The 15,464-nt window shown below is 53.9% G+C and overlaps 1 protein-coding gene across 1 annotated transcript in view; it reads left to right on the top strand.

Moving 5' to 3' along the window:
• The window catches only part of ANO1 (anoctamin 1), an 89,325-nt gene that overhangs the window by 211 nt on the left and 73,650 nt on the right, over positions 1-15,464 (top strand). Inside the window, exon 2 of the mRNA XM_007466015.1 lies at positions 6,740-7,072. Within this exon, the coding sequence (XP_007466077.1) occupies positions 6,740-7,072 (333 nt within the window). The remainder of the gene's footprint in view (positions 1-6,739; positions 7,073-15,464) is intronic.

Below are 15,464 nucleotides of genomic sequence, written 5' to 3'. Positions count from 1 at the left end.
CCCGCCCCGGCCCCGCGTCCCAGCCCGCAGCCGCTTCGCCCGAGCGGGCCGCTGGGGCCCCCGGTGCGATAGCCGCCTCGCCCCGGGAGGGTGGCAGCCTCCAGGCCCCACCGCGCCGCCACCCTCCGGGGACCGACCTGTACGGGGCGCGGAGTCCCCGGGGCGGCGCGGCGTCCGGCACGGGAGTTCCGCACACCCCGGGCAGCAGGCGGGCACCGGTCGCTCGAGACTGACTTTCCGCGCTGGTCCCGGTCCCCAGCCCGGCGCTCGCGCCTGGCCTGGGTGGTAGCCGGGCCGCGTGGGCCAGCGCCTGGCCGACCACGTGGTTGGGTCCCCTGTCTGGGGTCCCCGGTACCCCTACCACTCTCTCTGGGGCGGGACCCAGCGGTCGCAAGGATCCCCGGAGGTCAGAATTTGCCCATGTGGGTTTTGGCTTAACGCTGGAACAAAGTTTGCCTGAAGGGGGAAGGGCTGAGACCAGCGCCCTCAGCCGGGGAGCCCCGCTGCCGCTCGTTCCGGGGCGAGAGAACAGACCCCCCTTTCTCCCTGGTGCCCACACAGCCACTGCCAAAGCCCCTCCCCGGGAGATGCGGAGGCCCCAGCCCCGTGTTTCCCTCCGACCAAGCCCAGGATGGCTCTAGACTGCCTCTCTAGCCTCAGCCGGAGTCCGGCCGGGCATCCAAGGAGATGCCTGTGGGGTGCGGTCTGGGAAGGGCAGAGACCCTCCGGCCTTGCACCCCCTGGGGTCATGCCTGGGCTCCTGTGGGCCATGGGGGTGTCCTCTGCAGCTGGGCTTGCGCAGAAATGCTGGCAATATTAGGGACCGGTGTTGGTGGTGACCTTGAAAGTTTAGGGTCATCATTTCAGCGCACACTGTGTGCCTGCTGTGTGCCAGGCCCTGTGGGATCCCGGACACCACCAGAGCCAACGAGCCGGGGAGCCCCGCCCAGCTGGGGCTTAAGGAGCAGTGGTGGAAGTTACCCAAGACAGCGGCAAGAGACGCTTCCAGAGCGATGGGCCCGCCGCTGTGTGTTAACTCATTTCACTCTCTCAGTAACCGTGTGGGGTAGGTGCTGTTGCCACAGATGAAGAAACTGAGGCCAGGAGGGGGCAGATGACTGTCCCACGTCACCCACCAGCTGAGAGGAGAGCTAGGAAGGGTGAAGACGCAGAGGCAGGTGACCGTGGACAGCCTGTTGGAGGGATGAGCATTCTGGAGGAATAATGGGGTAGGGTGGGGCCTTTCACACTAGGAAATCACATATTTGAAGACCCAGAGGTGGGAATGAGGGGGACACCGGTTAGGAGGCATGAGGTAGAGGTGGCAGCTAAGGAAATGGAGAGAAACAGACATTCCAAGGTAGACCAGAGTCAACGTGAGAATGAACGGGCTGTGAAATTAAAAATGGAGGCCTTGGGCTTCCCTGGTGGCGCAGTGGTTGGGAGTCCGCCTGCCGATGCAGGGCACACGGGTTCGTGCCCCGGTCCGGGAAGATCCCACGTGCCGCGGGGCGGCTGGGCCCGTGAGCCATGGCCGCTGAGCCTGCGCGTCCGGAGCCTGTGCTCTGCAACGGGAGAGGCCACAGCAGTGAGAGGCCCGTGTACCGGAAAAAAAAAAGTGGAGCCCTTAATAAATGGCCCCTGGGCTCTGGAATTTTAGTTCAGGGACCCATTGTCTCTCCCAATCCAGAAATTCTCGGCTCCCCCAAACTCTGGTGAGGGCCCCAAAGTCTGCAAAGAGGCAACTCGGCTCTTCTTTCAAGCTTCTCACAGCCCAGAAGCAAGCGGACAAGCCCAGAGGAGACTAGTGACTTATTTTGCACACAACTCTTAACAGTGGGGAGGCTTCAGGTATGATGGGCTTGGAGGGCTGTGAATCAGGAGCACATGGCCACAGGAAGGAGGGCTGAGCAGTGTCCCACCAGAGAAATGGCCACAGACAGGCTGGAAGCAGTGGCTCTAGGAGCTGGGGGCCTGTCTGTGCAGGGCAGGCAGTGTGCCGGGGAGAGCCTCCGAGGGCGTCCCCAGCACAGCTCAAGCCAATAATTGTTGCTCAGTCATTACTTTGAGTCACCCAGCGAAGGTGGCTCTGTGCAGGCACAGATATATATATCTGAATTAGATATATCTGAATCAGATATATATATCTGAATCACTTTGCAGAAATTAACACAACATTGTAAATCAACTATACATCAATAAAAAATAAATAAATATAAAGAAAGAATGCACTGGGTCGCAGTCCAGCGACCAAGGTGTGGATACAGGGCTCCATTCTCCTCTTCTGCCCTTTTCTAAGAGTCTGGGGAGGAAGTTTGCAGAGACAGGTAGACTCTGCCCTCTCGCTGTTTGTGGTATTTGGGCCAGGGCACACCTGCTGTGAAGGGGACTTTTGGCCCCTGACCTCTCCCCATGTAACCTCAGACAGCCATCTTTCTGCCTTCCTTGGGACAGCTCAGGGGCTCATCTTCAAAATACGTTCAGTTCTCCCATCACACTTGGTCCTCACAAGAATCCTGTGACCTAATTCGAGGAGATGTTTTTGTCCCCATCTCGCAGATGGAAAAACTGAGGCTCAGAGCTGGGGGGGGTGGTGTTTAAGCTCTGGTCTGGCTGGGTCTCAGCTTCGGTGTCCTTGATCTGGTGGCCCCTACCAGTAGCAGCGTGCAAACCCCACACCTCTGTCATTCATTCCCCCCCATGCATGCGTTCATTCCAGGACCATGCGTTCGGTGCCGAGCATTAAAGAGATGAATGAGAAATCCCTCGCCCTTAGCAAAAGTGCAGCAAGAGGTCACTGTTCCTTTCCTAAGGATACAGAAAGGACATTCTGAAGCTTTCCCAAGCCTTTGAATTGGGAAGTTAGGCATTCAGTCTGACGCATATCGCTCCCACTGCAAGTTAGACCTTTGCCTTCTTGTCCTGTCCTGCACAAGAAAAGCAGCCACTCTGGCTCCATGGAAGGGCCCCAAAAAGTCACATGGCCACCCTGACAGTCTCTGTGGTCCTCGCTGTGCATCTACCTCCCCAGCTCCCTCTACGCCCAGCCCAGAATTGCTCTCCAAACCCTGCGGGCCTACCAGCCTGTGTTGAATGTACTAGGAAGAGAGGCCATCCTTTCTGTTTGAAGATTGCACGCCCCTTACACTTATTCGGGTAGGATCATCCCCAATTTTTAAAACCAAGATGCAGACAGACAAAGCAACTTGCCCAGGATCACACAACAAATTAGTGACAGGGCCAGGCCTTGGGGGAGGATCTGGGACTCTCACAGCAGTGCTTGCTTCTGCCTCTTGCTGGACCTGGCAGTGCAACCAGCTCCCTTTTCCACTGCCACCATCTTTAACTTGTGGTCCGCTTTGACCATGAGATGATTTTTTCCTGTCCTCCCCTAGTTCTTTACTTGTGCCATGTCTCAGTTCCCAATTAGAGCAAATTTCTGTTGAGGGTGCACCATATCCCAGGCCCTGTTGTAAACCCTTTACGTATATTAACGTGTTTAATCCTTCCAACAACCCTTTGAGGGAAGTCATATTAGTTGAGGGAGGTCTGTTTATTCCCTCTGGCCCTCATTTTACAAAGAAGAGATCAGAGAGACAAAGATATTAAGCTACGTGCCTAAGGATAACTAACACAGCTAGAAGTGGCAGAGCTGGCCTTCAGATGAAAGCAAAGGACACCCAATCTTGTCTGGCCTCCATGCTACCACTCCCCCCAATGGCCGGAGATGTTTAGGGGATGTTTATGTGCTCCGCAGACTGTCAGACTCTGAGGGTCCTCGATCAGGCCCCAGTGGGTGGATGGGCATTCAGTTTTTTTTTGTTTTTTTTTTTTTTGCGTTACACGGGCCTCTCACTGTTGTGGCCTCTCCCCTTGCGGAGCACAGGCTCCGGACGAGCAGGCTCAGCGGCCATGGCTCACGGACCCAGCCGCTCCGCGGCATGTGGGATCCTCCCAGACCGGGGCACGAACCCGTGTCCCCTGCATCGGCAGGCGGACTCTAAACCACTGCGCCACCAGGGAAGCCCCGGGCATTCAGTTTTGAACCTGGTAACATTTTCTTGTCTTGTGTTGGTGGGGAATTCTCTCCTTACGCTAATTTCCCTGCTCTCTGACTTGGTGGGGAGTCACTCTGAATTTCCTTCCCATTCACTAAGGACTCATTGGTCCACTTTGCTCAGTACCAGCCATTATTCCAGCCAATCAGGAGCATTTCTGGGACCCACACCAGGTGCTGAGCCCGCTGTGTGTGCAGCAGGTTCTGGAGGGAAGTGCGTTAAGGGCAGTTCCTGGCCCAGCCCCCCAGTGTCCTGCCAGCCTGCTGAGGGGCCCCCGTGAGTTAAGAGCTTACGTATGGACAGCTCCGAGGCAGTCCCAGGACATGAGATCTGGAGAGGTCAGGGACCTCAGATCCCAGAGGACAGGGGGTTTGTCAGTGCTGGGGCAGCTGGGGAGAGCTACGAAGGACAGAGGAGGAAAGGAAGGCATGCAGGTGAGGAGCGCAGCACGTGCAAAGGCAGGGAGGAGGGGGTGAGATGTCCTGGCTCCGGTGTATGCCGGGGTGCGGGGTGGGAGAGGAAGCTGCTGAGAGGTGTTGCAGGCAGGAGACAAGGATGACTGCTCCAGCCCTCGAGAGCGGCACACGGCCCCTGGCTCAGCCCAGAAGATCCGCGTTCCTCGTTTGGAAAATAAGGATGAACGCCTTGTAGAGACGCTGAGAGTCTGGAGTGCCCAGGATGCTGGCGGCAGGTGGTGTGCCCTGCCCGCCCAGAGCCCGCGTGTCCACCTGGCTCTGACCACCTCCCATGCTCTTGCCCTGCCCGTCAGCAGCAGCGTTATTCCCCAGCGTCAGCCAGCGTCTTCCACGTTCCCCCCAGGCAGCCTTTGGGTCTGGCTTTTCTGCCCACTCTCCTGCAAGGAGAGGAGCCACCTTTAGCGGCCAGCTCCCCGTGACGCTGCATTTCTCTGCCCTTCCTGATATAACCCAGGAGAATGAGCACCTGCCTTCACACTGGGATGGACCCGGGGTGCCTGTCCCAGGAGTTAGAGGGAGAGTCCACCCAGCCTAGACGTTCTTTTACTCAGTCCTCCTGGCTGCCAGTGGGGGCGGCTTCTATTATCCACCCACTTTACAGAGGCGGAAACCGAGGCCCAGAGAGGGTAGAGTATCCCCTCAGGACTCGTAGCTGGAGAGGCACCAAGCCTGGACTTACTGAGGCCTCTCGCTGCCCAAAGCTCCCCTCCACCCTCACCTGACCTGTGGTTCCAGGAGCAGTGAGGGTGGAACTGCAGCTCAGCTGAGCGGCTACACTCAGCCTAACAGTGTCCAGTGAAGCAGGCCGTTGGGGATCCGCCGGGGAGCAAGGGCCCGATCGCTTCACCCGCGTGAGCCCCGACTTCCTCCGGGTCAAGTAGCCCTAATTATAGTGGCCCTCACACAGGGACTCCGTGAAAGGATGTGCCCCATGCTGAGAAATAGTGTCACCCCAAGTCCCTGTTACTGTTGAGGAGGGGCGCCCTGGGTGTGCAGACAGGATTCCAGGCTGGGCTCAGCCTGCCTGCGCTGTCACCTCGGGTGCCCCTCACCCCGCCGGGCCTCTGTTTCCCCTGACAAATTGAGATAAACAACCCTTTCCCACCTCTCCTGCAACATGACCCACCAAAGGCGCTGGGGTGGTCCATGGTCTCTGTCCTGGGCTGGGGCTCCCTCCTCCCACCCAGGCCCCCAGCTCTCCCAGTAGCAGCTGCCTGCCCGGGTGTGGGCCTGGCTCCTTAGCTCTGGTGCAGCTCCGAAGACTGAATGGTGCAGAGTTGCTCGTATGACCTCTTCCCAGCATGATTTTATTTATTTTCTCTTATTTCCGAAGACCAGCTTGCAGCAGAACCTAATACCCTCAATAACCAGCCAAATCCCACGGGGATGCTAGAGATGCACGTGTGGCTTTAGCAGAAGCCACGCACCATGGCACCTGGACTTTGAATCCCCCACCCCAGGCGGGCTCCCATCTCCTTGGCCCCCTGGAGTCCTTCAGGCAGATAAGGAAACTGAGGCAGGACTGCATGTGCAACGACCCACACTGAATCCCACCACTACCGGCCACCGCCTTCCCTCCCCCACCTCGCTCTGGCCCCTGAGACCACCCCCCAGGCAAACTGCTGAATACTCGACTCGAGGTCTGGGAGTTGACTTGGGAGAGTCGAGACTAACACAGTGGTTGCCTGGCCCCGACCACACAGCTAATCAGTGGCAGAGCCGGGCCAGGCGAGGGCCGGTACGGTCCCGCAGCTACCTTGACACGATGTTGCCACGCCTGCTGGCCATCAGAGGTCGCGACGTGCAGAACCTGAGCTCAGCTCTGCTCTGCCTGGGACCCTGTGGGCCTGTGCGAAGAGCACCCCCTGGGGGGGTCGGCCGTGCAGATTTCACAGCCCATTCCAGCTGCCTGGTCCCTCCCAGGCAACCTGAGCTCGCTGGGGAGAGGCGGGAGGCCTCCGCCTGTGAGCACGCAGCCTGGCATCTTCTAGTGCCGTGAGCAGCGACGTCTCGTGAATGTCAGCTCCTTGGCGGCAGGGCCTTCGGCAGTGCTCTCAGCCGTCTGGGCCCCTCGTGATCAGAGGGCATGAGTGGAAAGAGTTGGGGAGGGCAGGTGGGTGTGGCCAGTTGTCTTGGAAACGCGCTCCCCTCTGAAGGCGCATCCCTGAGCCCTTGACGGCGAGTGGCTTTCTTCTCCCCTGACAGCTGCTGAATTCCTTGTCCGTGGACCCCGACGCCGAGTGCAAGTACGGCCTGTACTTTAGGGACGGCAAGCGCAAGGTGGATTACGTCCTGGTGTACCATCACAAGAGGGCCTCGGGCAGCAGGACCCTGGCCAGGCGGGTCCAGCACAGCGACGCCGGCCTGGCCGCCCGCAGTGCCCGGCAGGACCAGCCCCTGCCCGGGAAGGCAGGCCCCGTGGGTGCGGGCGAGCCCGAGCCCCCGCTGGACTACCACGAGGATGACAAGCGCTTCCGCCGGGAGGAGTACGAGGGCAACCTGATGGAGGCCGGCCTGGAGCTGGAGCGGGACGAGGACGTAACTATCCCCTTCTCCCGGGCGGGCGGGCGGGCGGCCGGGCGGGCGGGCAGGTCCTTCTACCGTCACCTGTTCTTAGAAAAGGGCCGAGGCCAGCGCCCTTCTGGTCGAGTGTGGGGAGCCCGAACCAACGCCCTCCCCACATCTGCCCCGGGGAGGGGCTGGCCTTCTCGGCAATGACCTCCGGGGTCAAGGCATTTCCTGCTCTGGTCAGTTCCTCCCCTGGGAAGATGGGCGGATGACCGTTTCACGGGCGGAGGACGAAGGTCTCCTAGGAGTCTCCCTGGCGCTTGACCTTGGGTTCTCGGGCCTCGGTTTCTCAATCTGTCAAAGGGGGAGGTTGGCCTGGCTGATGCCCGGGGGCCCCGGCGCACTGAAATCTGTGACCATAACACTGGTTTCCAGAGCTTCTCTCCTTGGCAAAGCCTGAGAGTCTTTCTAAGGGAAGTTTTCTGGGGAGAGCAAAAGGTCGGCCGCCTGGCCGGCTGGCTGCGCTGATGGCAGAAGGCATGGCAGCGCAGGGAGAGTTGACCTTGGCGGCCTGGGGACAGCGGGGCGGCCCCCTCAACTTCTCAGTGGGTTTGCTGATGCTCCCCTGACAACTCCTTAACCTCTCTGTGCACGGTGGGGCGGGGAGCATCTCCTCCATGAACAGTGGGGGCCAGACCTCTAGCCCGCAGGAACTGTGTCTGTGCAGATTAACCAAGAGTCAGCCAAAGTCTCTACAACACATCAGGAGCAGAAAAAGTAGTCAGCAGGTTGACTTAGGGACCCCTGAGTCCATCGTAAATGTTTAAAATAGAAATTGTTATTAGTTTTGCTATTTTCATCAGTGAGAACCACCGCGTCCTTAAATAGTGAATGCTTTGGGTCTGGTGATAAGGAGGCTTTTGGGGTACCTAGAATAGAAAGCTACAATAGTGGAGCTGGTGTGAACGCTGGTTTCACAAGATGACGTTACTTCCCCTGAAAGCAGCCAAATATGCTCAGCGGGCCTCATTCTACCTTGGCCTTGTTAGTGGTAGAGGCATCCTGCTCTCAACAGGGACCACCCCTCTGGGTGAGGCTTTGGCTGCCGGCAGGTGTGGGTGAGTTCTGGCTGTAGGGTTGGTTCCCACTGGAGTCGCGAGGGCACGAGGGGCCTTAAAACGCCTTGATGATCAGGAAGCAAAGGTTGGATCCTGGCTGGGTGGCAGAGAGCCTGTCTCCCTGACTTTGAGGGCCGCAGCTGCAGACAGGCCTGTGCTGGTCCTTTGGAGGTTTCTGTCTCACTTTGTCTTAGACCTGAGCTGAGGCCGCTCAGGAGAGAGAACAGTCATTCACGCTGACTTTTCCCAGTCCCGCCCAGCCAGCCCCACGGCCTTTTGTCAAAACAATACTGCTACTATACAGGCGTGAGGCTGGAGGGAGGCTGGTGGCAGAGGCCTCTCCTGGGAGCTGTGATCTTGGGCGCAGTGTTACACGTGCCTTTTTGTTCACCGAGAGATTTACTCTCTCTCACTTTGCTGACTACAACGCTGAAATATCATGTTTGAAAGGACATCCCCGCCCCCTGGGTCTGGTAATTCACCCTCCCTCTCCGGACCAGATCCCAGACCCTCTACCTGTCCCTTGCAAGACTTATTAAGCTTCCCCATCTGTCAAACAGAGATAACAATCGTGTTTATATCACTGGATTGTCATAAAGTACTTAACTCAGAGTCTGGCAGTCAGGGAATTCTCATTGGCTGATATTGGGTGAATATTCAATCATATATTTTTGCACATGTGGAAATGGAATGGCCGTGCTCACGAAGGAGAGAAGAAAGAACCTTTCCAAGTCCAATTAAATACTACACCACACATATCATTTTAAAAAGTCCATGACTTTGAAATAAATAGCAAACATAAAGACATTGATTACAGCCCCCCAAAAAGATTGAATTGTCCCAATAAGTGTTGAGGATTCTGCCCCCAATTCCAACACGTACGGGTTGTTTTCCCCACGCCACCCAGCACTTCTCCGACACCAGCTGGTTGTCCTACAACTTAACTCAGTTTGGACACTACCCATCTGGAGGTAGCATCAGACCCCAAGGTTAAGGGCTCTACAAGGCCACCCACCCCCCACCAGACGTCATTTGCAAGCCCAAGTTGTCACCTGTGCTCTCACCCACTGGCTACAGTTCAGAGGTTCTAAGGACTTTGGGCTCTATTAATTTGCTAGAGCAACACACAGGACTCAGAGAAGCATGTTACTTACTAGATCACTGGTTTATTATAAAAGGAAATAACTCAGGAACAGCCAGATGGAAGAGATGCACAGGGCAAGGTGTGAGGGAAGGGTGTGGAGCTCCCATGCTTTCTGAGCACCATTCTCCCCAAATCTGCATGTGTTCACCAACCCAGAAACTCTCCAGACCCTGTCCGTTTGAGTCTTTATAGAGGATTCATTACACAGGCATGATTGATTAGATCACTGGCCATTGGCGATTGATTCAACCTGCAGCCCTTCTCAGCTGCCCAGACATCCGCGGAGGGACCAGAAGTTCCAACCCTCTAGCTACATGGTTGGTTCCCCTGGCAACCAGCCCCCATCCTTTGGAAAGGAGGTTCTTTCCAAAAAAGTCACCTCATTCACCTAACAAGAGACACCATTATTGCTCTCCCCACTTAGGAATTTCCTAGAGTTTTAGGAAGTCTGTGCCAGGACTGGGAGACAAAGACTGAAAATCTATTTCTTATTACAAATCACAAGATCGCAGTGACCCACGATTTCATTGATAATTTAGCTCTAGAGCTTAAGAAGCTTTTCCAGCAGTTGACCGGGTCTTTTTTTAATTTTTTTAACATCTTTATTGTAGTATAATTGCTTTACAGTGTTGTGTTAGTTTCTGCTGTATAACAAAGTGAATCAGCTCTACGTATACATATATCCCCATATCTCCTCCCTCTTGCGTCTCCCTCCCACCCTCCCTATCCCACCCCTCTAGGTGGTCACAAAGCACCGAGCTGATCTCCCTGTGCTATACGGCTGCTTCCCACTAGCTATCTATTTTACGTCTGGTAGTGTATATATGTCAATGCTACTCTCTCACTTCGTCCCAGCTTACCCTTCCCCCTCCCCGTGTCCTCAAGTCCATTCTCTACATCTGTGTCTTTATTCCTGTCCTGCCCTTAGGTTCACTAGAACCTTTTTTTTTTTTTGATTCCATATATATGTGTTAGCATACGGTATTTGTTTTTCTATTTCTGACTTACTTCACTCTGTATGACAGACTCTAGGTCCATCCACCTCACTACAAATAACTCCATTTTGTTTCTTTTTATGGCTGAGTAACATTCCATTGTATATATGTGCCATATCTTTCTTATCCATTCAACTGTCAGTGGACACTTGGGTCGCTTCCATGTCCTGGTTATTGTAAATAGTGCTGTAATGAACATTGTGATACGTGACTTTTTTTGAATTATGGTTTTCTCAGGGTATATGCCCAGTGGTGGGATTGCTGGGTCATATGGTAGTTCTATTTTTAGTTTTTTAAGGAACCTCCATACTGTTCTCCATAGTGGCTGTATCAATTTACATTCCCACGAACAGTGCAAGAGGGTTCCCTTTTCTCCACACCCTCTCCAGCACTTATTGTTTGTAAATTTTTTGATGATGGCCATTCTGACCGGTGTGAGCTAGTTTTGATTTGCATTTCTCTAATGATTAGTGATGTTGAGCATCCTTTCATGTGTTTGTTGGCGAACTGTATATCTTCTTTGGAGAAATGTCTATTTAGGTCTTCTGCCCATTTTTGGATTGGATTGTTTGTTTTTTTGATATTGAGCTGCATGAGCTGCTTGTATATTTTGGAGATTAATCCTTTGTCAGTTGCTTCGTTTGCAAATATTTTCTCCCATTCTGAGGGCTGTCTTTTTGTCTTTTTTATGGTTTCCTTTACTGTGCAAAAGCTTTTAAGTTTCATTAGGTCCCATTTGTTTATTTTTGGTTTTATTTCCATTTCTCTAGGAAGTGGGTCAAAAAGGATCTTGTTGTGATTTATGTCAGAGTGTTCTGCCTGTTTTCCTCTAAGAGTTTCATAGTGTCTGGCCTTACATTTAGGTCTTTAGTCCATTTTGAGTTTATTTTTGTGTACAGTGTTAGGAAGTGTTCTAATTTCATTCTTTTACATGTAGCTGTGCAGTTTTCCCAGCACCACTTATTGAAGAGGCTGTCTTTTCTCCATTGTATACTCTTGCCTCCTTTATCAAAGGTAAGGTGACCATATGTGTGTGGGTTTATCTCTGGGCTTTCTGTCCTATTCCATTGATCTATATTTCTGTTTTTGTGCCAGTACCATACTGTCCTGATTACTGTAGCTTTGTAGTATAGTCTGAAGCCCAGGAGCCTGATTCCTCCAGCTACGTTTTTCTTTCTCACGATTGCTTTGGCTATTCAGGGTCTTTTGTGTTTCCACACAAATTGTGCAATTTTTTGTTCTAGTTCTGTGAAAAATGCCTTTGGTAGTTTGATTGGGATTGCATTGAATCTGTAGATTGCTTTTGGCAGTAGAGTCATTTTCACAATGTTGACTCTTCCAATCCAAGAACATAGTATATCTCCTCATCTGTTTGTATCGTCTTTAATTTCTTTCATCAGTTTCTTATAGTTTTCTGCATACAGGTATTTTGTCTCCTTAGGTAGGTTTATTCCTAGGTATTTTATTCTTTTTGTTGCAATGGTAAATGGGAGTGTTTCCTTAATTTCTCTTTCAGATTTTTCATCATTAGTGTATAGGAATGCAAGAGATTTCTGTGCATTAATTTTGTATCCTACTACCCTACCAAATTCATTGATTAGCTCTAATAGTTTTCTGGTAGCACCTTTAGGATTCTCTATGTATAGTATCATGTCATCTGCAAACAGTGACAGTTTTACTTCTTTTCTGATTTGGATCCTTTTATTCTCAATTCCCTGGAGAAGCAGGAAATCATTTATGCAGCTCTTTTCTTTTTTTGTTTTGTTTTGTTTTGTTTTCTACATCTTTATTGGAGTATAATTGCTTTACAATGGTGTGTTAGTTTCTGCTTTATAACAAAGTGAATCAGTTATACATATACATATGTTCCCATATCTCTTCCCTCTTGCATCTCCCTCCCTCCCACCCTCCCTATCCCACCCCTCTAGGTGGTCACAGAGAACCGAGCTGATCTCCCTGTGCTATGCGGCTGCTTCCCACTAGCTATCTGTTTTACGTTTGGTAGTGTATATATGTCCATGCCACTCTCTCACTTTGTCCCAGCTTACCCTTCCCCCTCCCCATGTCCTCAAGTCCATTCTCTAGAAGGTCTGTATCTTTATTCCCGTCTTGCCCCTGGTTCTTCATGCAGATTGGGTCTTTTTAAAATGAAAATATTACTGTGGCATAAACTAGACAGTTCAAGGTTTCAAAGCAGCTGGAGTTGAGTGTGAACCATCTTCCTGCTGTAGTCTTTCAGATCATAACCGAGTTTCCCATGGGCCCCTGCAATCCCGAGCTTCCCTCTGAGGTGAACTAGGCCCCGAGGCTGTTGAAAGCACCTTCGTTCACTGCAGCCTGTTGCTTTCACCTGAGACCAGAATCTACTCAGGGGCCGGCCGGCCGGGTGCGTGCAGTCTGCGGGTGTATATGGTCCTCTGCCAGTGAGATTAGCAGAGAGATGCCCGGCTCATGACTCATTCCTGGGGTGTGCTCTGATTACAAGGAGTGAAAGGGTTTGCAGTTTGGGGAACAAGATAGCCTCAGAGAGAGAGCCCAATCGCACAATCTTACCCACTTTGAAGCAAAATTTAGGGACTTATGTGCACTTTCCTGGGGAGAAAAAAAATCCGTGGAATCCATCAGATACTCAAACAATGACGCCCAAAAGATGAAGAATCGTTGCTTTAAGGCGGGATTTCTCAGCCTCGGAACTGCTGGCATTCAGTATTTTGTAACATCCCTAAATGAAACCAAAAATGTCCCCAGACATCGCCAATATCCCCAGGGAGCCAATATTGAGAGCCAGCTTTAAAGGCTGGGTGGGGGTGGAGGGGTGGGCCTGGAGGGGGCAAAAGGGAAGTGAGAGTGAGAGAAATGGGGGGGGGCAGTTAAATAAGGCCTCCTGAGCACCTGGGAGCCCCTCCTCAACTCTCTGCTGGCCCGGCTGTGACCAGGCAGCACATGGAGGTCACCAGCAGCGCAGAGGTGTGTGACCTGCCTTTGCTCTCCCAGGGGCCAGTGGGCGTGTGAGACTGAGCCGCTCCTGGGCAGCGTGGGCCACGAGCCCCACACGGATGGGGCCCCTGTGTGCCGTGCGAGCCTTTCTCCCGAGTCAGGAGGTTTATTGTTGTGAAGACATCCCGTGATGACCAGTGGAAGACGGGCCTGGCTCAGGGCACAGTGGGGGCTGGTTCTTAGGGACACAGAACAGTGAGTGTCCTGGGGCTGCCGGAACCAATGACCACAAACTGGGGGGGCTTAAAACAACACAAGTTGATTCCCTCCCAGTTCTGGAGGCCAGAAGTCCAAAGTCAAGGTGTCAGCAGGGCCGTGCTCCCTCCCAAGGCTCTAGGGGAGCATTCCTCTCGCCTCTTCCAGCTTCTGGGGGCTCCGGGTGTTCCTGGGCTTGTGGCCGCGTCCCTCCAACCTATGCCTCGTCTTCACGTGGCCTCCTCTGTACGTCTCTCCTCTTCTCATAAGGACACCAGTCATTCTGCTTAAGGCCCATCCTAATCCAGTATAACCTTATCTTAACTTGATTGCATCTGCAAAGACCCCATTTCCGAATAAGGTCCCATTCACAGATACAGGGAGTTAGGATGTGGATGTCTCTTTTGGGGGGTACCATTCACCACGCTACAGAGCTGAGACTCTGCACAGGGGTGTTATCCCAGGAGTGGTGTGGCTCATGCAGGACCCCTAGAGGTACAGCAGTGGGTCGGCGAGGCATGGCTCGTGGTCGGAGGGCAGAGCGGGGCAGGTGGTCTGGGAGGGACAAAGCCTTGGCCTGGCTGCCTCGGTGCAGGGCCCCGGATGTGCACGGGAACCCCGTGGGGTCCTGCCAAGATGCAGGCTCTGACTCAGCAGGTCTGCGTGCTTTCACACTGTGCTTCTAACCTGCATATGAAGCGGCCGACCCTGGACCATAATTGGAGGTGTGAGGAGTGTGCAAGCCTGTTCCCCGTGAGCCATCAGAAACATCCCAGGAAAGGGGCCCCCAACATCCACGCAAGCCCCTGATTCACTATTCAGTGCGCCAGAGGTTGCCCCAGAGGTAACCCCAGACAGAGACCCCCGTACTGGGTACACTGGGCCAAGAACCGTGGAGAGGGAAGTGACGGGTCTGGAAGAAACGTGCTCATAACCCTGATTATAGGATGGATAGAGATTGAGCCTGGCCAACAGGCTCTAACCATAGGTTCCCCACTGCTCCCACCCTCCCCCGGGCACCGCAGGCTCAGAGGAACCCAGTGTGAACACGGCTTCCCTGCAAGAGAGGGGCCCTGGGTGTCAAGTTAGGGTCTGGCGCCTGATCCAGAGGACGGCCCCCAAAGTCGGTTTCACACATGAGGGTCCAAGAGGGGTGTCATGTCAGAGACCCCCTGGGACAGACAACACACGTGATAGGAAATGAGGGAGGAAAAGGTCGTGGAGACAGGCGGTCCAGGCCTGCCTTCTCAAGGAGACCCTCCTCCCACCCTACCCCCCAACGGCAGTGGGGTCAGCGTCCAGGGTTCCCAGTAAACGGACAAGAGCAGCTTGTGGCCAACATGTTTCCTTGCAACTGAAATCCATCAGCATTTTTCAAGTCCAGCCTCAAAGCTGGGACATTATTTATGTCCATTGGCCATTGCCAAGAAGGCCACACACTAAAATGCCGGCTGTGTGCTGGGGGTGACCGAGGCCCGCACTGCCCTGAAGTTGAACTTGACCCCAGCTTTGGCAGAATTGTTAAGGCCGCGGACACACGAACCCTGAAAAATCAGTTTTGCTTTCATGCTGCTCTTCGGGGCTCCTCTCCTCGCCCCGGGGCTGGTGCGCTGTTGTTTCTCCGTGTTCCTACCCGAAGCTGGTGTGGGCTGCCGTGACATCTGTTTCCCATCTTTGTGGATGTTGCTTTTGAAAAGCAAGTGAGGAACTGACTGCGGGAGGATGGGTGCTGCTTGCACACCAAACTTTGGGATGCACCGTCAGGTGGTGAGTATATCTGAGCTCCCAGTGAGGCTCAGACCCCGCCTGGCCCCTGTGAGGGCCACGTGTGCAGGTCCAGACCCTGCTCAGCCACTTCCTGGCCGAGCAGCCTCAGGCGAGTGGCTTCCCCCCTCTGGACCTCAGTTTTCCCATCTGTAGAATGGAGGTGATGGCACGTCCTTCCTCCCGGAGGGGTGGTCATGGGACAGGCA

Source organism: Lipotes vexillifer, unplaced genomic scaffold (assembly GCF_000442215.2).
Source record: "Lipotes vexillifer unplaced genomic scaffold, Lipotes_vexillifer_v1.1 scaffold1094, whole genome shotgun sequence".
Classification (NCBI taxonomy): Eukaryota; Metazoa; Chordata; class Mammalia; order Artiodactyla; family Lipotidae; genus Lipotes; species Lipotes vexillifer.
The sequence above is the reverse complement of the archived record's forward strand: the minus strand, read 5'-3'. Positions and strand labels throughout refer to the sequence as shown.